At 52.0% G+C, this 20,888-nt stretch overlaps 4 protein-coding genes across 19 annotated transcripts in view; 2 read left to right on the top strand and 2 right to left on the bottom strand.

Moving 5' to 3' along the window:
* Positions 1 to 1,451: 1,451 nt before the first annotated feature.
* Positions 1,452 to 4,169, top strand: RAX2 (retina and anterior neural fold homeobox 2). Of its 3 annotated transcripts, none has more exons than XM_066343776.1 (3): positions 1,452 to 1,530; positions 1,956 to 2,190; positions 2,837 to 4,169. In XM_066343776.1, the coding sequence occupies exons 2-3, from the start codon at positions 1,975 to 1,977 to the stop codon at positions 3,173 to 3,175; spliced, it is 555 nt and encodes a 184-aa protein (XP_066199873.1). In that variant the 5' UTR covers positions 1,452 to 1,530; positions 1,956 to 1,974; the 3' UTR covers positions 3,176 to 4,169. The 3 variants fall into 3 exon arrangements, with proteins under 3 accessions (XP_066199873.1, XP_066199881.1, XP_066199866.1); XM_066343784.1 differs by having other exon boundaries at positions 1,891 to 2,178; XM_066343769.1 differs by having other exon boundaries at positions 1,891 to 2,190.
* Positions 3,656 to 16,899, top strand: APBA3 (amyloid beta precursor protein binding family A member 3). Of its 8 annotated transcripts, XM_066343734.1 has the most exons (12): positions 8,858 to 8,984; positions 9,620 to 9,850; positions 9,965 to 10,221; positions 10,311 to 10,350; positions 14,190 to 14,335; positions 14,450 to 14,536; positions 14,625 to 14,786; positions 15,192 to 15,371; positions 15,444 to 15,656; positions 16,331 to 16,450; positions 16,540 to 16,680; positions 16,763 to 16,899. In XM_066343734.1, the coding sequence occupies exons 2-12, from the start codon at positions 9,691 to 9,693 to the stop codon at positions 16,832 to 16,834; spliced, it is 1,578 nt and encodes a 525-aa protein (XP_066199831.1). In that variant the 5' UTR covers positions 8,858 to 8,984; positions 9,620 to 9,690; the 3' UTR covers positions 16,835 to 16,899. The 8 variants fall into 8 exon arrangements, with proteins under 8 accessions (XP_066199810.1, XP_066199805.1, XP_066199831.1 ...); XM_066343713.1 differs by lacking the exon at positions 8,858 to 8,984 and adding an exon at positions 3,656 to 3,707 and having other exon boundaries at positions 9,620 to 10,221; XM_066343708.1 differs by having other exon boundaries at positions 8,840 to 8,898; positions 9,620 to 10,221.
* On the bottom strand, positions 5,590 to 7,568 carry MRPL54 (mitochondrial ribosomal protein L54). Its single transcript, XM_066343795.1, has 3 exons — positions 7,410 to 7,568; positions 6,546 to 6,711; positions 5,590 to 5,921 (listed from the first exon to the last, which is right to left on the bottom strand). The coding sequence occupies exons 1-3, from the start codon at positions 7,525 to 7,527 to the stop codon at positions 5,789 to 5,791; spliced, it is 417 nt and encodes a 138-aa protein (XP_066199892.1). The 5' UTR covers positions 7,528 to 7,568; the 3' UTR covers positions 5,590 to 5,788.
* Positions 16,900 to 16,967: 68 nt separating the features above from the next.
* The window catches only part of TJP3 (tight junction protein 3), a 37,215-nt gene continuing 33,294 nt past the window's right edge, over positions 16,968 to 20,888 (bottom strand). For all 7 annotated transcript variants that reach the window (XM_066343650.1, XM_066343658.1, XM_066343651.1 and 4 more), the window contains 6 exons: positions 20,223 to 20,293; positions 19,602 to 19,812; positions 19,419 to 19,519; positions 18,770 to 19,051; positions 17,657 to 17,703; positions 16,968 to 17,283 (listed from right to left, as the gene is read on the bottom strand). In XM_066343650.1, the coding sequence (XP_066199747.1) occupies positions 17,181 to 17,283; positions 17,657 to 17,703; positions 18,770 to 19,051; positions 19,419 to 19,519; positions 19,602 to 19,812; positions 20,223 to 20,293 (815 nt within the window). In that variant the 3' untranslated portion in view covers positions 16,968 to 17,180. The remainder of the gene's footprint in view (positions 17,284 to 17,656; positions 17,704 to 18,769; positions 19,052 to 19,418; positions 19,520 to 19,601; positions 19,813 to 20,222; positions 20,294 to 20,888) is intronic.

Here is a 20,888-nt window from a genome sequence, read left to right as displayed (position 1 = left end):
TGTGCCTGATACTGTCTCTCCATGTGTGTGTCTCTTCCCACAAAGCCAACATTCCAGAAGGATCTCTTTTTGTACCTGCTCCCCAGGCCATCTGAGGGCCTGGATTTCCTCCACCTGGACAACCTACCTCCATTAAACCCAGCAACTGGTTTTCAGGCCTCACCTTGGCCCCTCATCCCTAGCCTCCAGGCTTTCTGGGTTGGGTGGGTTGGCAAACTAGACTCAGGGTCTTTCCCTGGACTCTGCTCTTAGGCCACTGTCTCTGACAATTCCATCATCCATCTGTCCCCAACACAGGGAACTGGGTATCGCCCTCTGCTCCTCCCTCCCCAAACTTTGTCCCCCCCTCCCAATATCTTTCCTGCCCCCTCTTCCCACTCTGCCATCCCCACTGCTCTTGCTCTTGCCTCTAGCCTCCTGGCCTTCCATCTTGCCCGCAATAGGTACTTGTCCAAAATGCCACCTGATTGCGTCCTTTCCCTGCTCCACAACTACCCATGGTTCCCTAATGCCCTCCCCTTCACACCTAGTCCTTTCAGAATTTGCAGCCTTGCCCTCCATCCCCTATTCTGATCACTTTCCTTAAAAGAGTAGCCCCACCTTGCATGCCCCTTCCCTTCCCTGATTGTTTTCTCGCTCAACCTCTGACACCTGACACTACATTTTATTTAAATGGTTGCTGATTCCCCAACTAGGATGTCAGCTCCAAGATTTGTATCTGTTTTGTTCACTGGTACACAGTAAGTGCTCAATAAGTGCTTATTGATACTTCAAAACTCAGCTAATATGCACCCTATGCCATACCCTGTTCAGTGTCCAGAGGAGCCAACTAAAATGGCCTTTACTTCTAGAGACCTCTGCTTCTCCAGTTCCGTTGATATCCATGAGTCGTAGAGTGCCTTTTCTGTCCTCACTGATAAAAATAGCAAGAGCTGCCTGACCTGTGGTGGTGTAGTGGATAAAGCATCGACCTGGAAATGCTGAGGTCACCAGTTCGAAACCCTGGGCTTGCCTGGTCAAGGCACATATGGGAGTTGATGCTTCCAGCTCCTCCCCCCTTCTCTCTCTCTGTCTCTCTCTCCTCTCTGTCTCTCCTCTCTAAAATGAATAAAATAAAATAAAAAATAGCAAGAGCAGACATTCATTGAGCACTCACTGTATGCCAATCACTGTGCGATGGCCTTAATCACCTCCTTGAGTCCCAGTGAGAGCTCAATGGGGTAGGCCCTGGTGTCTATATTTTACAGACAGGAAAACAGAGATAGGAGGCCCTTGATGGTGTCCTACTCCAAGGGGAGGAGGATCAGCTCAACAGTGCCCCCTCAAACTCCCCCCACCCCAACCCTCCCCTGCCTGGTCCTCTCAACAGCTCAGGGCAGCCAGATAGGAGGGGCCACCTCAATTAATCACCTTGTACTAATCCTCCCCCCACCCAACCCCACCCCCTTGGGGCTGGCTGGGAGAGGCCACTGGGCCTGCTGGGGTGGGAGCCCTGTGGATACCTAGGCTGACGAGGGGCTGTTAGGGGTGGTGAGTACTGGGCAGGTGGGCAAGGGGGGAGTTGGAGGGTACAGAGAGCCCACTAGGGCAGAGGACTTGGGGCTAAGGAAGCATTGCACCGGAGCAGTGTCCCAGCCTGCTATCCTGGGGTTCCTAGATACAGAGGAAGACAAACAGAAAGACAGAAATGTAGGAGGAGAGAGGCAGTCAGGAAGAGCTCCAGACAGAAAGAGAAAATAGAGGTTGGGGGACAGAAACACAGAAAAAGAATCAGAGAGGGAAGTGGAGGCAGAGAGGTAGAATATGAGACAGCCTGAGATCCGCAGATAGAGACTGGGGGAGGCAGAATGAATGCGGACCTGAAAAAAGCCCCTTCGCATCTTACCCCAGACCCAACAGGTGCTGGGGGCTCCCCTGCCCTGCCCAGCTGGCAGTCCCTCCTGTTGCAACCCCAGGTGCAGGTGAGGAGGAGCCATGTTCCTGAGCCCCAGCGAGGGGTCTGTGGCTGAGGGTGGGGGGCCAGCACCCTGCGAGGAGTCCCCTAAGAAGAAGCACCGGAGAAACCGCACCACCTTCACCACATACCAGCTGCACCAACTGGAGCGGGCATTCGAGGCCTCTCACTACCCAGATATTTACAGCCGTGAGGAGCTGGCAGCCAAGGTGCACCTGCCGGAGGTGCGTGTGCAGGTGAGGGCACCCCTCAATGACCCCAGGAGGGAGCCAGAGCGAGATAGGGACTCTCCCAGTGCATAGGTAGAAGAGAAACTGGGAAGGCTGCCTAGAGGAGGGGATGTGGGATTAGGGCTGTGACATCTGAGTAGGAGTTTGCCAACTAGAGAGGAGAAAGGGCATTTTTCTGGGTATCCAAACAGCATGCACAAGGATATGCAGGGGTTAAGTTAGAGGGGTTTCCATTGAGCTGGGTGAGAGATGGATGGAAGGAAAGGCAGAAAATGAAGCTGAGAAAGCTCATCAAGGGCCTCGGAAGCTGAGCTGAGCAGCTGGCCTTCATGATTAAAAGCCAGTAGAGACCAGGGAGGAGGCCCGGGAGCCTGAGGGACCTGGTCAAAGAGAATGGTTAGGAGAAATTCAAGTCAGAAAAGACTTAGAAGCTAATGTAATGGGGGCCATGAAGCAGGGGTTCTTCTCTCAAGACAGTCTTAAAGCAGAATAGCAAAACATGTTGGCGCTGCAGCAGGTGGGAGTCAGGTCAGACAGCAGGTAGAACCCTGTGAGGCCCGCAGGCCAGGAAGGGAGGCAGTGGAGTGGGGAAGAACTGGCTGCCTCCACCCCCACTGGCCCTGGGCTGGGAACACCCTCTCGCCACTTCCAGGTGTGGTTCCAGAACCGTCGGGCCAAGTGGCGGCGCCAGGAACGTCTAGAGTCCGGCTCGGGGGCTGTGGCAGCCCCAAGGCTCCCTGAGGCCCCAGCACTGCCATTTGCCCGCCCTCCAGCTATGCCACTGCCCCTGGAGCCCTGGCTGAGCCCCGGGCCACCGACCAGGCCAGGCCTCACTCACCTCCTGGGCCCAGCCCCAGGGTTACAGGCATCCTTTGGGCCTCATGCCTTTGGTTCTGCCTTCATGGAAGGCTTCACCCTGGAGGAGGCATCCTTTCGGCTGCTGGCCAAGGAGCACACGCAGGCTCTGGACAGGGCCTGGCCACCTGCTTGAGCCTGGTGTCCACCTAGCCCTCCCTTTTCAGCCTGTCCCTAGGGCCTGGAATTGCAGATCTAGGCCAATAACACAGACCGACCCAACCAGCAGGACAAGCTATCAATGAAGAAAGAGACTGCCCATCTCCATCCACCCTCCCTGTCTGGCCACCCATGCGGGGTCCCCACTCTGCCTCACTCTGCCTTGCAGGGAGACTGGGATCCTGTCTTGGAAGGAGGTGGCCATAGAATTCCCAGGCCAAGGGGGTAGGGCCCTGGATGGCCTCAGGGAGTCTCTGCCCCTCCTCAGGCCTCACTGTCCCCATTTGTCAAATGAGGGTGGGTGGGTAGGTAGATTCAGAGGCTCTGGGACTGTAAGGCTGTAATTGGGAGCCAGCAGGACCTAAATTCTGTGAGTCAGTCTAAATTGCCACTAATCTTCCACCAGCAGCCACCCAGCTCCCAGGGCCGCCCTCTCTGAGAAATAACAGATGAGCAGCGCCTGTCCAGCTGCTTCCTTTCATGGTGTGCTCCTGACCAGAGTCCATCAGGTGAGGCTCCATTTTACAGGGAGGCTCCCCGTTTTACAGGGAGGTAACTGAGGCCCAGAAATGAGAAGCCAGTTTGCTGAGGCCACAAAACCAGTAGTGGGTGGATCTATTTTTCACTCATTGCCTGACTCCATTGCCCCAGGCACTGCTGTGTCCCTGCTGGCTTTGGAAGTGGTTTGACCCAGGTCACACCGATACAAGGCAAATATTGTCCGTCCCTGCTCCCTTCATGTATCAAAGTGTGGCCTATGTCCCCACTGATCACAGACACTGTCACATCTCCCAGCCCAGTGAGGGTGGGATGGGGTCCTGGTGGCAAGGCTATCATTTGTTCTGTTCAATCCAATTCATTCATCCAGTGATAGGACACAACAGTAAACAAAACACCCCTGCCCTAATGGAGCTGTCACTTCAATGGAAGAGACAAGATGCACAATTAAAAAATAAAACCATAAAATGCCAGCTGGTGATAAATACTAGGGAGAGTAACACTTGGAAGGGCGATCAGGAGTGTGTGGTAGGTGATACAGTTTAATATGGTGGTTAGGGAGGCCTCATGGAGGTGACCTCAGAGCAGAGACCTGCTCTGAGGTGAAGGAAGGAGCCATGGGGACACCTGGGGAAGAGCTATCCAGGCAACAGGTGTAGCAGGTACAAAGGCCCTGGGGCAGGACCCCGCCAGGAAAGATGGAGGAACAGAAAAGAATCCATGTGCCACATGGAGCAAAGTGAGTGACAGGGAGAAGCAGTAAAGGGCAGGGAGGCAACAGGGGCAGGTCAGGCAGAAACTATGGTAGTTACAACTTTGAGTTTTACCCTGAGAGTCATGGGAGGGTTGGTATGTGCCCACTACTCAGGGCAGGCTACCTGGGAAGGCAGGTTTTCAATAATCCCCTCAACAGAACCCTCCTAAACTGATAAAGGTTCTCATTTCCCAGGGACTAGGCAGAATTAGCTGTGGGGACACCCTGCCCCCCACCCAGCCAGCATGTGGAACCAGGGGCCTGAAGGGTGGTACTCCACCCTCAATCTCCAGCCTTGCAGGTGCCAACTGTAGAGGTTGGGGCCATAGCAGGAGGGAAGGACTGCTTGGTGGGTCCCCGCCCCCAGCCTTCTCTAATCTAGTGGGCACTGGCCTCTCCCCTAGGACCCTGTCTTCAAGACCTCTCCCTCACAGCCAAGGAAGGGCAGGAGTTAGGAACACTCCAAAGCTGAGGTTCTCACCAGGGCTGAGGTCATGTTCCTGGTGCTCCACGTACACTCCAGGATGCATTACTGGTGAGATCTGGACACCAGTGGGGGTGGACAGAATGGTTGGTAGGCCCATGTCCCTAAGCTCAAGTGAGTGGCCAACGAAGATAACCTGTGACCTTGGCAAGAAGGGAAGTCCTTCCCATCTGGCTAGGCTTGCGGAACTGGGTAGGAAGCTGTCCAGGAGCCCTTGGAGCCACCCCTGCCCTAAAGAACTACCTACTGGCAGTCAAAAGGACCCAGAGATGGATAGAGCCATACAGCAAAATACTGAAGCCTGAGGGTCTGGCTTCAGCGAGCCGTACCTCTGGACATTTCAGTTCCTGAAGCTATCAAATTCTGTTCTGCTTCACACAGCTTGAGTCAGGTTTGAGTTCCTTGTGACCAAGAGAAGTTTTGCTATAACCTCCCATTTGAGGGGCTAAGGCCTCTTGGACAGTGTTAGGAATTCCAGACATCAGGGCGTGAAGCCCAGTGAGGTCTGTAGGTGAAGCTGGACCTACAGAAGTCCAGTCAATCACCAAAAACCACTGTCTCAGGAGGACAGAGGAGGGACCCACCCCTTGCCACCTGCCCCACTTCCCCCTGGCCCAACATCAGACAACACCTAGTAATAGCCAGAACCTGCCAATGACAACCCCAAGAGCTCTTTATTGGTCCCCAGGACCTTGATCCAGCCTCACTGTGGAGGCCACGTGGAATACAGGTAAGAAAAAGTCTGTTTTCTTCAGGAAAATCGAGTCTTCCATGGGGCAGGATGGGGGCAGTGTGGTCTCCTCTGGAGCCTGGCAATGTCCTTGGTGGGTCAGGGCACTTTAGTCTCTCCCCAACTAAAATTTTTGGTTCTTGTTCAGCCGATTGTGGCGCCAGATGTTGTGTTTTCTCAGCAGCCGCCAGTACTCCCTGGTCTCAGGGTCCAGCTCCTCCAGCTTCTTAGGGGGGCCCACATTCATCTGGAACAGCCTAACGGGGTATGGGCAGGAATCACATACCACAACTCCCAGGCACCTCAGGCAGAAGCACTGGCAGGACTGGGTCCATGGGGCTGTATGATCTCAGGGTGGTCCCTCACCTTCCCTGAGCCAGGTTTCTGGCTGTGGGACAAGGAGCAACCCCATCTCAATAGTTCTGATGTCTGAAGTGGGCGCATGCCATGTCTTCTGCCTTCTGGCCACTGTGCTGGGCACCTATAATGACTCCCCTCCAAGTCAACCTTTCTGCACCTTCCTAGCTTTAAGAATCAGCACAGGTCAATGTCTTCCAGATCCTGCAAATGCCCTCAGGACCAAAAGCAAAATCCAAACCCTTGCAGCCCCCAGGCCCTGCCAGAACTGGGCTCTGTGACCTTCCTGCCCTATCCATCCCTACTCTCTCCCTCATTCCCTAAAAAAAAAAAAAGGATACTGTCCTGCCCCAGGGCCTTTGAACTGGCTGCTTTCTCTGCTGTTAAAGCTCCTTCCACCCACTCAGGGCTTCACTCATGCACCACCTCCCCAAAGAAGTCCTCCCAGAAACCTCATATTTGATCAGCCAGGCTCTTCCTCACCCCTCACTAGTTTTTCCCATTCTCCAGCCTGGCTCACTCACCACTCGGGGTACTCCGAATCAGGCTTCAGGACTACATCCTGGCCCTCCTTGTAGATGTTGACGCCCATGGCATGTGTGGTGAGCCGAACCGGATCTGTGCACACGTCTGGGTCTTTCAGGGCATCACTGACCACACCGCTTTTGCCGCCTTTGCCCCCTTTAATGACTGGGGATCGTGGGGGGGACAGAGTTGGTTCAGCCCGGTTCAGTCTGGTTCAGCCCAGCTCGGCCCTTGAGAAACCAGCCTTTCTCTCCTGCACCGTCTCTCAGGGTGGCCCCGGGCTCTGATTGGTCCCGGGCTCTGGCTGGACCCTGTCTACTGCACTTAACTTTCTACTTTCATGGAGAAAGTGAAGTTATGTCTCTTTAAGACCTAACACTTATTTTCCAATTCCCTCTTTTCAACAAAGATCAGGCAAGGCTGTATCCAGCTAAAATTCAAACAATCTTGTTTTGGTTTTCTTAAGTGGTTAATACTTAGACAAGCCCCACTGCATCCTCGAATTTCTGGTGACCACTTGTCAAAGATCATACAGTGATCTACAGGAAGAAACCTAATTGGGACGCAAGTTTCCTGACCTCCCCCCATCCCACTAACAAATAAACACACAGTAGTGCGCAGTGAAGCGCGTTTGCTCTACATAACCCACACTCAGGGCCGGCCGCTCAGATTCAGCCTCGCGCCTGCGTACTGAATTCAATCTTGCTCCAAATCCCTCAAATTGCACCTGCGCGTAAAACTTAGCCGTATGTCTCTTTACGCTTGCGCCTTAATTCTAAGACCCACCTCTCCAACAAGCGCCTGCGCACTACAAACTATCCGATATCATCTGTTCCCATCTTGGCCACCTTAACCCAGCTCACCCGGTTTCTTGGCATAATCCCGTACTAAAAGTCTTCCAGGAAAGGCAGGATCTGGGGGCTTCCGAGTTCGCCAATCGGACCAGGTCCGGGTAACCCCGAATAAACGTCTGGCCGCCATGGCGTACGCCGGCTGCCTGCACGTACACGTTTTCAGTGACGTCAGCGGCTGAAGGGTGCTTGACAGATAGGGGCTCCTAGAGACTCCTGGGAAATGTAGTGTTCCAGCCTTAGGCATATATTTATTGCGACTTACTTAAACTTTTATTGATATACCAATTGCTGTATATGGCGTTAAAGGGTGTTTTATTGTCTTCTTGCCCTTCTTCAGTGACTTACTTACTTTAAAGATCACACCTTATTACTTTTTTAAAAATTAATTTTAATGGGGTGACATTGATAAATCAGGGTACATATGTTCAGAGAAAAACATCTCTAGGTTATTTTGACATTTGATTATACTGCATTCCCATCACCCAAACCCCAATTGTGTTCCGTCATCTTCTAACTGGTTTTCTTTGTACCCCTCCCCTCCCCTCCCCCAGCCCCCTCCCTCTTCTCCCCCCAACCCCATAATCCCCACACTCTTGTCCATGTCTCTGAGTCTCATTTCTATGTTCCACCTATGTATGGAATCATATAGTTCTTAATTTTTTCTGATTTACTTATTTCGCTCAGTATAATGTTATCAAGGTCCATCCTTGTTGTTGTAAATGATCCGATGTCATCATTTCTTATGGCTGAGTAGTATTCCACAGTATATATGTACCAAAGCTTTTTAATCCACTCGTCCACTGACGGACACTTGGGCTGTTTCCAGATCTTCGCTATTGTGAACAATGCTGCCATAAACATGGGGATGCATTTCTTCTTTTCACACAGTGCTATGGTGTTCTTGGGGTATATTCCTAAAAGTGGTATAGCTGGGTCAAAAGGCAGTTCAATTTTTAATTTCTTGTACATTCCTATTTCTACTCAATGTGCAATTACTCAAAGCCTAAAAGTCATGAGAAAGCTAACACTATTCGACTCATATTCCAGCCCAATTGTTAAATTCTTAACCGGCTTGATGTTGTTTAATCCTCACAATTACAAGATATTATCCCTCCTATTATTACTACCAGTTTATACGGTAATTGAGCGGTCTTAGTTGTCCTGGAGTCTAAGAGACCACTTATCATTCTCCTTTATTTTTTTCTTGTCCCACATCATCCCATCTGCCACCCCTTGGAATAATGATCATAGTCGTAGAAGACTGGCAGTGAATATTAACCCCATTTTGGAGTTAAGGAAATAGGCCCAGAGGTCAGCCCGGGCTTCCACGCCGGGTATATGTAGGCTTGGGACTCGAACTTTGGGTTCCGACGCCTAGCACTCCGGCGTGGCTAGGGAGGCCGACAGAACTACATTTCCCAGCATGCTTTACAAGGGCACGCATGCCCAGTAGGCTGGGAGCGCGGTGGCTCGAGCTGCCGGCTCCGGACTGGGAATGGTGAGCAACGCTGGCTGGGAAGACTTGACTGCCCGGAATGTGAGGTTCAGGGGGTCGCGTGTGGTGAGGCCACCTCGGTTTGGGAAGTGAGTGTCCCGGCGGGGTAGAGCTGGGTCTGAGGCCGGCGCCTGAGCTTACGGGTCTGAACTCTTGACTCATGGGTGTGCGTAAGAATAGAGGTCTTAATTCGTAGCTTTAGGCTCGAGTTGTGTCTTCAGACTGGGTCTGAGGTCTGGGTCTGAGTCTGGGGTCCATGTTGAGCGTGGCATTTGAAGTTTTGAGATTAGGATCGGCTTTCTGACATCTTGGATCTTCTGTATTAAGTCCAAGGTTCTGGGTCTAAAGTCTTGGGGCGGGGTCTTGAATCCGGGGTTTTGGGAACCCGCACCTGTTGGGTCTGTATAGTCAGGTTGTATCTCCAGCTTGGGTACCACGTCTTGGGAAGGAAGATTTGGAAGAGGAAGGGCTGGGGTAGACAGGGTTCACGGTAGGGAGAAGTCTGTGGTGACAGTTACAGGGGAATCCTCTGGAGTTTGATATTCCGAATGCCACTGTCTTACAATTGCTCATTCTGTGCCTGTTTCCTTATCTTTATAATGAGCTTCATAGACCCTTCATTGCAGAATAGGGTGGGATTAAATTATTGCTCTGTATGAACAGCTCACAACTAGCTCCTGGAGCCAAGTTGTTACCCAAGAAACCATCTTTCAATCACTTTCAGATGCTGGCCTGAACCTGGAGTCCAGGCTTTGAATTCCTGACAACCTCTAAACCCTTCCAGGGCCTTTGGCCATGGACTTGGAGGAACCCAGGGACACACATGTGCCTTCTCAGGACCTCACACCTGACTGCCAGTGGGACACGGTGCCTGGAGGCCAATGCAGCTTGAGTCAGATGGAACTTGATGAGCCAAATATTCAGGATTTAGTGAAACAGCTTGAGACTCTGCCAGGTGTTCTGGTGGGCCTGTCCCCAGATGGACTTCCCTGCCCCCTGCACATTGCCACTGGTCACGGCCTGGCTCTGCAGGATGTTGCTGATGCCCATGGGCTTTTGTCTTCTGAAGCTGGCAGAGACGATCTGCTGAGTCTTTTGCACCTTGAGGAGTGCCCTCCTTCCCAGTCTTGTCCCAAGGAGCCTCCAGATCCTGCTCCTCACCTATTGCAGCCCCCTGCGGATCCAGATGGGGATACTGACCCACCGGAATGGGCAGAAGGAGCCTCTGCCGAGCAATGTGGTAGCAAGAGCTCAAGTAGTTCCCCAGAACCCTGGCTGGAGACAGTCCCTCTGATTGCTCCTGAAGAGAGGTCTACCAGTGCCCAGGTATTGCCTGCCCCAGTCCCTAGACCTTCTGTGCTTCCAGAAGCCAAACTGAGGGCATTCAGTCCTGCCCCTTTTCTATTTTCTTCTAGAGCCCCAAGACCATGGCTTCATACCCTGCCCTCCAGGAGGGTGAGTATTCCTTCCACCCTGGCCCCAGGAACCTAGGGATTTCAGAACAACCTGAATTAGGCTTCCAAAATCTGACTCAAAGTTTGCCAGTAAGGAGTTGCTTCTAGAGAGGCTCTGAGAATGATTTTAAGTCGATTCCTCATGGCCTGAAAGAAGAGAGAGACAGTGTTGGGAATACTCTAGAATGAGTAGAGGACAGTAAGGCAGGCTTGTGTATTTGCAGCACTTTGTTCCAGAGCAAGGGTTGGCCAGTTACCATCTGTGGACCAACTCCAGCCTATCACCTGTTCTTGTATATCTCGTGAGCTACAGTGGCTTTTGTATTTGCAAGTGGTTGGAAAAGTCAGAAGAGTAATGTTTCTTGAAATATTGTGCAATTTGTGAAAATGTGCAATTCCAGTTTCAGTATGCACAAATAAAGCTTTATTGGGGCACCATCATGTTCATTCATTTACATATTGTCTGTGGTGGCTTTTGTGTTACAACAGAGACCACCTGGCCCACAAAATAAAAAATAATTTACTGTTTGGCCCTTTGCAGGAAAGTTTGCCAGTCTCTGCTTTAAAGTTATGGGAAGAACCAGTTCAAGATGCCTGGAATATTTTAGAATTTTCTCCAGAACTACTTGAGGCTCTATGGTTGTGAAAAGCGGAGGTGGTTTGAACCTGTAATTCCGAGAAGGTTCTAGAGTCATAGGTGAAGCAGTGACTCACCTAGGGAGTTGTAGAACTTGGCATTTTGCCTGTGGTTCTAGATGAAAGGAACCTGGGCTGATGAGAGTGTTCTGGAATGATCAACAGAACTGTTTGGATCTACTTAGAGGTTTTAGAATCAATCAGTAGGAGGTATTCTGGAACTGAGCAGAGCTGTCCAATTCTAAAGGAGTCATCAGTTAAGTTCCGGAGTGCTGCCATACAATATAAATAAAATGTGAGCCATATGGGACTTGAAGTTTTCTAGTTATTCACATTTATTTATTTTATTTGTTTATTTTGTGAAAGAGACAGGAACATCAATCTGCCCCCGTATGTGCCCTGACCAGGATCGAACCGGCAACCTCTCCGTTTCCACATGAAGCTCCAACTAACTGAGCTATCCGGGCAGGGCTCTAGTTATCCACATTTAAAAAATAAACATTACCTGGCCAGTGGTGGCACAGTGGATAGAGCATTGACCTGGAACGCTGAGGTCGTCAGTTTGAAACCCTGGGCTTGCCTGGTCAAGGCACATATGACAAGTAATCAATGAACAACTAAGTGGAGCAACTGTGAGTTGATGCTTCTTGTCCCACCACCCTCTGTAAAATCAATAGATAAAAACTTTTAAAAAAGTAAATAGATAGTATTAATACGTTTTAATTAACCCAGTATATTTAAAGTAATATATATATTTTTTTGTTGTTTGTTTGTTTTGGGGTTTTTTTTTTGTTTTTTTTCTGAAGTTGGAAACGTGGAGGCAGTCAGACTCCCGCATGCGCCTGACTGGGATCCACCCGGCATGCCCACCAGGGCAGTGCTCTGCCCATTTTGGGCGTTGCTCTGTTGCAACCAGAGCCATTCTAGTGCTTGAGGCAGAGGCCATGGAGCCATCCTCAGCGCCCCGGCCCACTTTGCTCCAATGGAGCCTTGGCTGCGGGAGAGGAAGAGAGACACAGAGAGGAAGGAGAGGGGGAGGGATGGAGAAGCAGATGGGCGCTTCTCCTGTGTGCCCTGGCTGGGAATCAAACCTGGGACTCCTGCACGCCAGGCTGACGCTCTACCACTGAGCCAACCGGCCAGGGCCTTTTTTTTTTTTTTTTTTAAATGAGAGGACAGGAAATAGAGACAGACTCCTACCTGCACCCTGACTGGAATCCACCTGGAAAACCCTATTTGAGGTCGATGCTCGAATCACCTGAGCTATCATCACCTGAAGGCGACTCTTGAGTTATCCTCAGTGTCTGGAGCTGATGCTCCAACCAGTCAAGTCATTGTCTGCAAGAGGAGAAGAGAGAAAGAAAGGGGAGAGGGAGGCCTGACCTGTGGTGGCGCAGTGGATAAAGCGTCGACCTGGAAATGCTGAGGTCGCCGGTTCGAAACCCTGGGCTTGCCTGGTCAAGGCACACATGGAAGTTGATGCTTCCAGCTCCTCCCCCTACTCTTTCTCTGTTTCTCTCTCTCCCTCTCTCTCTCCTCTCTAAAAAAAAAAAAAGAAAAGAAAGGGGAGAGGGAGGGGAAGAGAAGCAGATGGTGGCTTCTCATGTGTGCCCTGACCAGGGATCAAACCCAGGACATCTGCATGCCAGATGGATGCTCTGTCCACTGAGCCAACCAGCCAGGGCCTTAAAGTAATATTTCAACATATAATTAGCATATTACAATTACTTTATTTTTTTTAATATTAGAGCTTCAAAGTCCAGTGTGCATCTCAATTCAGACCAACCATATTTCAAGTGCATAGTGCTCACATGTACCCAGTGGCTGCCACATTGGACGGTACAGCTCTGGAGCCCCAGAGCAGAGTAGAATGCATAGATCATGAAGGACAATGGGCAAAAATACCTGTGGTTTAAGTTCACAGACAGGAGTGTGGTTTACTTCGATGGGGCCTATAGCTATGGTTCTAAACCAAAAAGCAACAGCTCTTGGTTAGAACATTTTAGAAGTGCTGGCAGAGCTGTCTTGTTTTATCTTGCTCAAGGAGTTCTGGAGCCATGATGGCAAAGCTTTCTGTGGGTCTGGGCTGGCCTGGGGGAATTCTAGAACCATGGCCAAAGTTGTTTGTTTATGTATGTTCAAGTCTCAGAATCACTGAGTGCGTCTGTGGTCCTGAATTATTGAAGGGATTCTAGAACCATAGGAAGATCTACATGATGCTATCATGATTAAGAAATTGTGGAATCATGCAGTAGGAAAGGGTGATTCTATTTTTTTTTATTTTATTCATTTTTAGAGAGGAGAGAGACAGAGAAGGAGAGAGAGGAGAGAGAGACAGAGAGAGAGAAGGGGGGAGGAGCTGGAAGCATCAACTCCCATAAGTGCCTTGACCAGGCAAGCCCAGGGTTTCGAACCGGCGACCTCAGCATTTCCAGGTCGACGCTTTATCCACTGCGCCACCACAGGTCAGGCGGAAAGGGTGATTCTAGAGTGATACAGGTTTCTTGAACCCCTGGCAGAATTCTGTGGTTTGAAACTTGTCAGGGAGTTCTAGAGACATGAGTCAGAGCCGTCTCGGGTTGTAGACAGTACAAAAGTTTTAGACACATAGACAGTTGTCTCTCCCTAAGTGGGCAGTTTTCTGACCATGGGGTAGAGTTGTCTACAGTCCTGGGCGGATAGGGGAGAATTCTAGAACCATAGGAAGAGTGAATTGTTTCTAGGTTGATTCGGGGGAAGTACAGAACCATTGAGTGGAATTGACTACAATTCTATTGTGTTAGATGCTTTACAAACGGGAGTGGGACCATCTGGTTGTAACCTAATCATAGAATTCTAGAAATTCAGTGTGGAGGTATCTGTTAGCACTAGTGCTGTTTGGACCTAGCTGTGCTTCTGGACACGCAAAAACCCCTAGAATGGGGTCCTCTGCCTGGGAATCCTTGAGTCAGGGACAGAGCTGGTTCTGGAGTGCCAGACCAGACAGGTCTAGGTTTTTGGAGGCCAAGCTGGCTGTCTCCCACTGGTGGGATAGTCCTGGGAAAGTGGAAAGACCCCTGTGAGTCAAAAGTACCAAGTCATGAGAGGGTAGATCTCTGTTCTTTGAGTCAATTCAGGCAGGCAAGATCCTGGACTAAATCCATGGGGTGGACAAGCCTGGTGAGGGCTCTTCAGGGACTGACCTGCCTTTGATGTTGCCCTCAGTATCAGGTCCCTGTGACCACGAAGATCTCCGTGATGGTGTCATATTCGGGGCCAAATATCTGGGCTCCACCCAGCTGGTGTCTGAGCGGAACCCACCCCCCAGCACTCGAATGGCACAGGCCCAGGAGGCCATGGACCGCGTCAAGGTGAAACCAGGGTCTGGCGGGCAGGCAGGCTCAGACTAGGTGTACAGGCCCGGGAGCCTGATGGAGAAGAGGCTGGGTCTTTGGGTTCCTTCACCTCCCACCCCACCCCTACAGGCCCCCGATGGGGAGACCCAGCCTATGACAGAGGTAGACCTCTTTATCTCCACCAAGAGGATCAAGGTTCTGATGGCCGACTCCCAGGTACGAGGCCCAGGCCTGGTCTCTGGGGTGTGGGGGGCTCCACGGAGGCCTCCACAGCCTGCCCAGGCCTGATCTCCCCCACCTCCAGGAGGCTATGATGGACCATGCCCTGCAGACCATCTCCTACATTGCTGACATTGGCAGTGTCCTGGTGATCATGGCCCGGCGGCGGGTGGCCCGGCGGCCAGCACCCCAGGCCCATGGCCAACGGCTCTATAAGATGATTTGCCACGTTTTCCACTCAGATGATGTGAGCAGCTGGGCTCTGGGTGTCCTGCACGACACGGGGACATGGACCAGTCCCTAGCCTCCTCTAAAGCCTACTGTGCAACTTTATCACCCCACTGTCCTCCCACTGGTCCTCAGTGCTGGCAGCTGTCTTCGTCCCTCCAATAGGTCCCACATATTCCAGTTTTCTCCGTAAGACTGTGACACTGGTGCCAAATCCCCAGACCCTTCCCTGCCCCAACCCTGTCTCACCTCCACCCCCAGGTTCCCAAGACAGCTGCAATTTCCCCCAAATATACAGTTTGTCTCCTGGGACTCTTGTCCCACGTGGGATGGGAGGGCTGTGCTCTGCAGATGTCAGAGGAATTGGGGGACCAGAAGAAGGAAGGTGGGACACCCCCAGGGAAATGGTACCCATCCTCCACAGGCCCAGCTCATTGCTCAGGCCATTGGACAGGCCTTCGCTGTGGCCTATAGCCAGTTCCTGCGGGAAAGCGGCATTGACCCCAGCCAGGTGGGCACCCAGCCAAGCCAAGGGGCCACGGGCTCCGGCTACCTCCACAACGGGGACCTTGACCACTTCTCCAACAGTGAGAACTGCAGAGAGGTGAGCAAGCGGGTGGCCACCCCCCATCCCCACACCGATCAGCCCTCATGCCCCCCCCATGTCCTGTCCCAGGTGGTCATCGAGAAGCGCCAGGGCGAGGGCTTGGGCGTGGCCCTGGTGGAGTCAGGCTGGGGCTCCTTGCTGCCCACGGCTGTCATTGCCAACCTGCTGCATGGAGGGCCCGCTGAACGCTCAGGAGCCCTCAGCATTGGGGACCGTCTTACTGCCATCAACGGGACCAGTCTAGTGGGGCTGCCTCTGGCCACCGTCCAGGCTGCTGTCCGCGTGAGTCCTCAGGTGGCAGGGGCCATGTAGCTGGGAAGGGGTGCCCAAGGCCACAGAGATACCTTCTCCGGACAGGTCTCTGGGGTCCAGTCCAGAAGGGACATGATAGAATCTTACCAGCTCCTATATGTTTAGAGAAACTGAGGCTGGGAGAGGGGAAGTCACCCATGCATGGTGACCTCGCTGGTGCAGGAGCAGGATTAGAATGCAGATGGCTAGTGGCAGTGCCAGTAACTTCCTGCCTGCTGCAAGGCAGCAGGTGAGTTCCTGAATCTTGACCCTTGTTTCCAAGATAGGGAAAGTGAGAGGCCCAGGGATGAGGAGGGACTTGGCCAGGTCGGAAAAGTAGGTCTGACACAGTCCACACAGCATGTTACTGAGTATTTGTAACCCTGCCTGGTAGACATTGCTAGAAACTTGCTTTTGACCATGAGGAGACTGAAGTCCCAGGGAGTCAGAGGTGAGAAGTCACATAGCACTGACCTAGAGGCTGTCCGACTCCCGTTGGTATTCTTCTTAACTGCTTCTTGAGGGATCTTCTAGAATCTAGAGCCTTGACTCCAAATCTCCATTTTCTGGGTGGATAAAATGAGGCCCAGAGGAGGCTGTAGCTTGCCAAGAGTCCAGCAGCCCCCTGGAGGCCCAGCTAGGCCAACAGCCCCTGTCCTGCACAGGAGGTAAAGTCGCAGACATTGGTGACCCTCAGCATCGTCCACTGCCCGCCAGTCACCACAGCCATCATCCACCGGCCCCACGCCCATGAGCAGCTGGGCTTCTGCGTTGAGGACGGCATTGTGAGGCCCCAGCCCAGGGCACCATGCTGGGGGTGGGCAGCCCCAAGCATGACCCCCTGAACAGCATGGCCCCTTCCTGTCCCCGTCAGATCTGCAGTCTCCTCCGTGGTGGCATTGCCGAGCGTGGGGGCGTTCGTGTGGGACACCGAATCATCGAGATCAATGGGCAGAGTGTGGTGGCCACGCCACATGCCCGTGTCATTGAGCTGCTAACCGAGGCCCATACTGAGGTATGAGAATAGTGGGTAGGACTGTGGGTGCCATCCCACCAGCCCAGGCCTACCCCAAACCCCCGCTTCTTCCATTCCCCAGGTCCACATCAAGACCATGCCAGCTACTACCTATCGCCTGCTCACAGGCCAGGAGCAACCTGTATACTTGTGACCAGCACCACCCCACCACTGTGCCTTAGCCCCACTGGCCCTGAGATTCCCGTCAGTGGCACCTCTTTAGCTGGCGGGGCTGCAGAGGATTCTTGGCTCTATTATTTACTGATGTAAAATTAAAAGCTTATGAAACGGGTAAGGTCTTGGATCAGGGTGTGTGGGTTTAAGAGTGGAAAGACAGGACTTAACTCTGGCACCCTTGTCCTTCCTGGAAGCCACTAGAAGCCAGTGCTTTGAAAATATTTATTAAAGACCAAGTGGAGGGAGGCAGGGTTTGTGGTTCTGTATGGGAAACCAAATTCAAGCTCCAGAGAGGAAAAGGAGGATGGGCCACCTGGGAGGAGTCATAAGTCAGTGGCTGGGCCCCAGTCATAGCCATCTTCGTCAGAGGACTCCGCTTCTCGGGCTTGTGTAAACTTTCTCCTCACAGCTTCCCGTGCATATATCCTGGGGACAGGACATAGAGGAGAGGCTGTGGGTGGGAGGGTGTAGACTCACCTACCTTTAACTGAGGCTGACACTGTTAGGCACACTGGGTGTGGGCAGAGATGAACAAGGCTGGGCATTTGGGGGTTGGGCTTATTAACGAACTCCTTCACAGCCCTCAAAGCCCTAGCTCCAATGTCCCCTCCTTCAAGAAACTTTCCAAGAAAGAGGATTCCTACTCCCATGGCCTTGACTACATGGGACTTAGAGTGGCTCTGTCTGGCTCCCTCTTGCCCACCAGCATAGGAGCACCACAGAGGCATAGCTTGGTTCTAGGTCTCTTCACCCTCATCCAACCCGAGTCCCAGAGAAAGGGTTCAGTTCTGAGGCTTACCGCATGCTGTCCTGTCGTCTCTGACTCTGTGGGTGGTGGCTGTCCACCTTGGTGAGGGAGACAACAAGTTAACCCTCCTCCCAAAAGTATAATAAATCAGGTGAGTAAACATCCCCATCCCATGTTCCTACCTCTGCTTGGGCAGTGCTGTCCACAGGCTTTCTCCTTGCCCCCACCACAGTCTGAACTCATCCCCAAATTTAAATGAGAAAATAGGCTGGGAGGGGGGAAGGCCTTGGCTATCTCCCAGCCTGTTATCAAAAGGGGAATTGAGCTTCCTGTTTGTAAAGTTCCTCAGAGGACTACTGTCAGGAGTTTATAAATGAATTTCTGTATGTGAAGTGCTTAGGATAGTGCCTGCCCCATAAGTAGGCTGCCATGGACAGTTGAGCAGTCTGGGCACTGTACAACCTCTGGGAGTGCCACTCTAACCAGAGACATAATCAATTTGTACAGTTTTAGTTTTACTTAGAGAGGGTCTGGAGGAAGAAGTGTCAGACTCACAGACAGGCACTACAGGTGCTGTGGCAGCCCCACAGAGAGTAAAAACTAAATAAATATTTGTTATTGTTAAATATCCAACTACTACTATGAGCCAGGACTTGGGCTAAGTGTGCAGAGTTTAACAGCCAGCCTGTGATGTTACCGTATTTCCCCATGTATAAGAAACGCCTTAATTTTGGAGCCCGAAATTTGAAAAAATTTATTAAAGTTATTGAACTCAAGTTTTATTCATCATAAAATTCATACAATTCATCCGCACGAAAAAGCGGGAAATGCAGGTAAAAAAACAACAACAAAACTACAACCACTGTATAAGATGCACCCCGTTTTTAGACCCCAAATTTTTCCAAAAAGGGTGTATCTTATACATGGGGAAATATGGTAAATCTTTTAGTATCTACCCTGTATCCCAGATAAGGAAACTCTTGTACAGAGGTTAAAATATTTGCTATGAGTGATTCAGTGGTTCATATAGCCTAGGTCCAGGTCCCAGATATTGATCTGGTCAGAGAAGTTTCAGTTTTTTGATATCCTGGCAGAAAATAGCGTCCTCATATGTTTGCCATGTCCCCAGACCCTTGCTGGGGCCATGCCCCATACCCTGCTCACCTGGGCCCCTTGGTGACCGGTGGATCTCCCATAATCCTGCAGGCTCTGGGTTTTTTCTGCTAGTACAGGCTCCGAGGACCGGACCAGGGCTGGCGCCGGGGGCCCCTCATCCACGTCTGTGTGAGGCCCACCCTCACCATCCGTGTAGCCCTCGCCGTCTGTGTAGCCCTCACCATCTGTCTCGTAGTCACTGTTGACCCGGCTGTCACAGCTCAGATCCGCGGAGCTGTCAGCCAGGCCTCGGTGAGGGAGGTCCAAGTTGTCCTCCAGGGAGGTATCTAGCTGTGGGGTGGGTGTGGCCTCGCTGAGTCAAAATGCCCAGCCAGGCCCTCCTGGATCTCAGTCCAAACCCTGGCCCAGGACACCATCTTCAAACTCCAGTCCCAAACCAGGTAAGACCCTTGGCCTTCAAGGTGAGGCTTAACCCTTGACCCTAGGGTGAGTTCTGATCATTGACCCCTCGCTTGGCTCATGGCTGAGCCCCAACCCTTGAATCCATCCCAAGTCCCCAAACTGAGTCCTCAATCCCATGTCACCTCAGGTATGAGATCCAGATCCTAATCTCAGGTCAAATCTTGGCCTTGGCCATGCCCCTGACCCCTGACCTAGCCCTAAATCCAGATAGAGGCTCCAAACCCTGGCCAGGTACCTGGTCCTCGGCTGTCCAGATGGGCCGCATCTGCTGCTCTCGGATAATGGCTTTGAGCTCCTGGTACCAGCTATCACTTGTGCCATGCAGGGGGACAGTGGCTGCAGGGAAGGGGCGTTAGCGTGGGCCTAGTGACTCAGGCCCGACCCACCACCTACCCCAGGACTCCCACTCCTGCCCTACCTGTGAAGAGGTGATCGCTGTGCTTCCACAGCTTCTGGGCTTGTGCGTAGAGACGGCGGGTACTGCGGCGGGAGCCTGGCGCCAACCACTGGCGCAGGGTCTTGAGGGCCTTGCGGCTCTCGGGGGCACAGAAGATCACAATGGGGTAGTACTGCACGTAGTTGAGGCGCTCAACTGCCGAGGGTGTCACATCTAGAAGCGCATGCTTGTCCTGGGCAGGGCTCATGTGGAGGCAGTTGGAGAGGGAGAGAGTGGAAAGAAAAACAGAAAAAGGCCAAAAGAAACAGATGAAGTATCAGAGGGAAATTAAGAGCCAGGTCAGAGTGGACCCCAGCCATGCACATCTATAGGCCAGCAAGTTGGAGGTGGGGGTTGGTGATAACCTAGGCCATAGTGCCTTGAGCACCAGAGCCCATTTAAGTCTCTCTGCCTTTTCCCAGGGCTTGCTTGTTGCTGTGTGACTCTGGGCAGGCTCTGTCCCCCCAATCCCCCACATCACAAAGTCTCTGAAGGCGGCTCTGTGGGAAACCACACTTGCAGGGCACAGGGAGAAAACAGGTTGGATGCCTGGTCTCAGTTACCCCATCCATGAAATGGGACCCACAGCAGATCCCGGCTTACTTTCTCTGCAATCATCCGCACAGTATCCAGTTTGATGATCTTAGATGGTCTGTTGGTCCTCAGCACACTCTCTGGAGGGGAGAAGCAACCAGCATCTTCAGGTGGGTAGTCCCTTAGCCCCTCAAATTCATGTCTACCTGCCTTTCCCCTGTTCAAGAACCCACCTTAGCTCCCCATTGCCCTTGAGAGGAATCCTAACAGTAGCAGCAGCAGCAGCTCCTGTTGCCCAATGCTGTTGATCTGTGTTCCCTCTTTTGTGTGTGTGTGTGTGTGTGTGTGTGTGTGTGTGTGTGTGTGTGTGTGTGACAGAGACAGAGAGGGACATATAGGCAAGACAGGAAGGGAGAGAAATGAGACTACTTTCTCATATGTGCCTTAATCAGGGGGCTACAGCAGAGCGAGTGACCCCTTGGTCAAGCCAACAACCTTGGGCTCAAGCCAGAGACCTTTGGGATAAACCAGTGACCATGAGGTCATGCCTATGAGCCCACGCTCAAGCCGGACACCTCAGGGTTTCAAACCTGGGTCCCAGATTCTGCGTCCCAGGCCAACACTCTACTCACTGTGCTACCACCTGATCAGACTCTTGATCTCAGCTCTTGTTGTATCGGAATAGTGAGAAACAGATGTTTTGCCACACAATTAAGTAGCCAAATAAAGGAGTCT

Source organism: Saccopteryx leptura, chromosome 1, assembly GCF_036850995.1.
Source record: "Saccopteryx leptura isolate mSacLep1 chromosome 1, mSacLep1_pri_phased_curated, whole genome shotgun sequence".
Taxonomy (NCBI): domain Eukaryota; kingdom Metazoa; phylum Chordata; class Mammalia; order Chiroptera; family Emballonuridae; genus Saccopteryx; species Saccopteryx leptura.
The sequence above is the reverse complement of the archived record's forward strand: the minus strand, read 5'-3'. Positions and strand labels throughout refer to the sequence as shown.

Bases quoted from the DNA above. Each gene is read 5' to 3' on its own strand.
- APBA3 (XM_066343713.1), top strand. From the start codon at position 9,691: ATGGACTTGGAGGAACCCAGGGACACACATGTGCCTTCTCAGGACCTC. The intron at 14,537-14,624 runs GTACGAGGCCCA...CCCCACCTCCAG, and splicing joins TTCTGATGGCCGACTCCCAG to GAGGCTATGATGGACCATGC. The intron at 16,681-16,762 runs GTATGAGAATAG...TCCATTCCCCAG, and splicing joins TAACCGAGGCCCATACTGAG to GTCCACATCAAGACCATGCC.
- MRPL54 (XM_066343795.1), bottom strand. From the start codon at position 7,527: ATGGCGGCCAGACGTTTATTCGGGGTTACCCGGACCTGGTCCGATTGG. The intron at 6,712-7,409 runs GTGAGCTGGGTT...CACGATCCCCAG, and splicing joins GGATTATGCCAAGAAACCGG to TCATTAAAGGGGGCAAAGGC. The intron at 5,922-6,545 runs GTGAGTGAGCCA...ATACCCCGTTAG, and splicing joins GATTCGGAGTACCCCGAGTG to GCTGTTCCAGATGAATGTGG.
- RAX2 (XM_066343776.1), top strand. From the start codon at position 1,975: ATGTTCCTGAGCCCCAGCGAGGGGTCTGTGGCTGAGGGTGGGGGGCCA. The intron at 2,191-2,836 runs GTGAGGGCACCC...CGCCACTTCCAG, and splicing joins TGCCGGAGGTGCGTGTGCAG to GTGTGGTTCCAGAACCGTCG.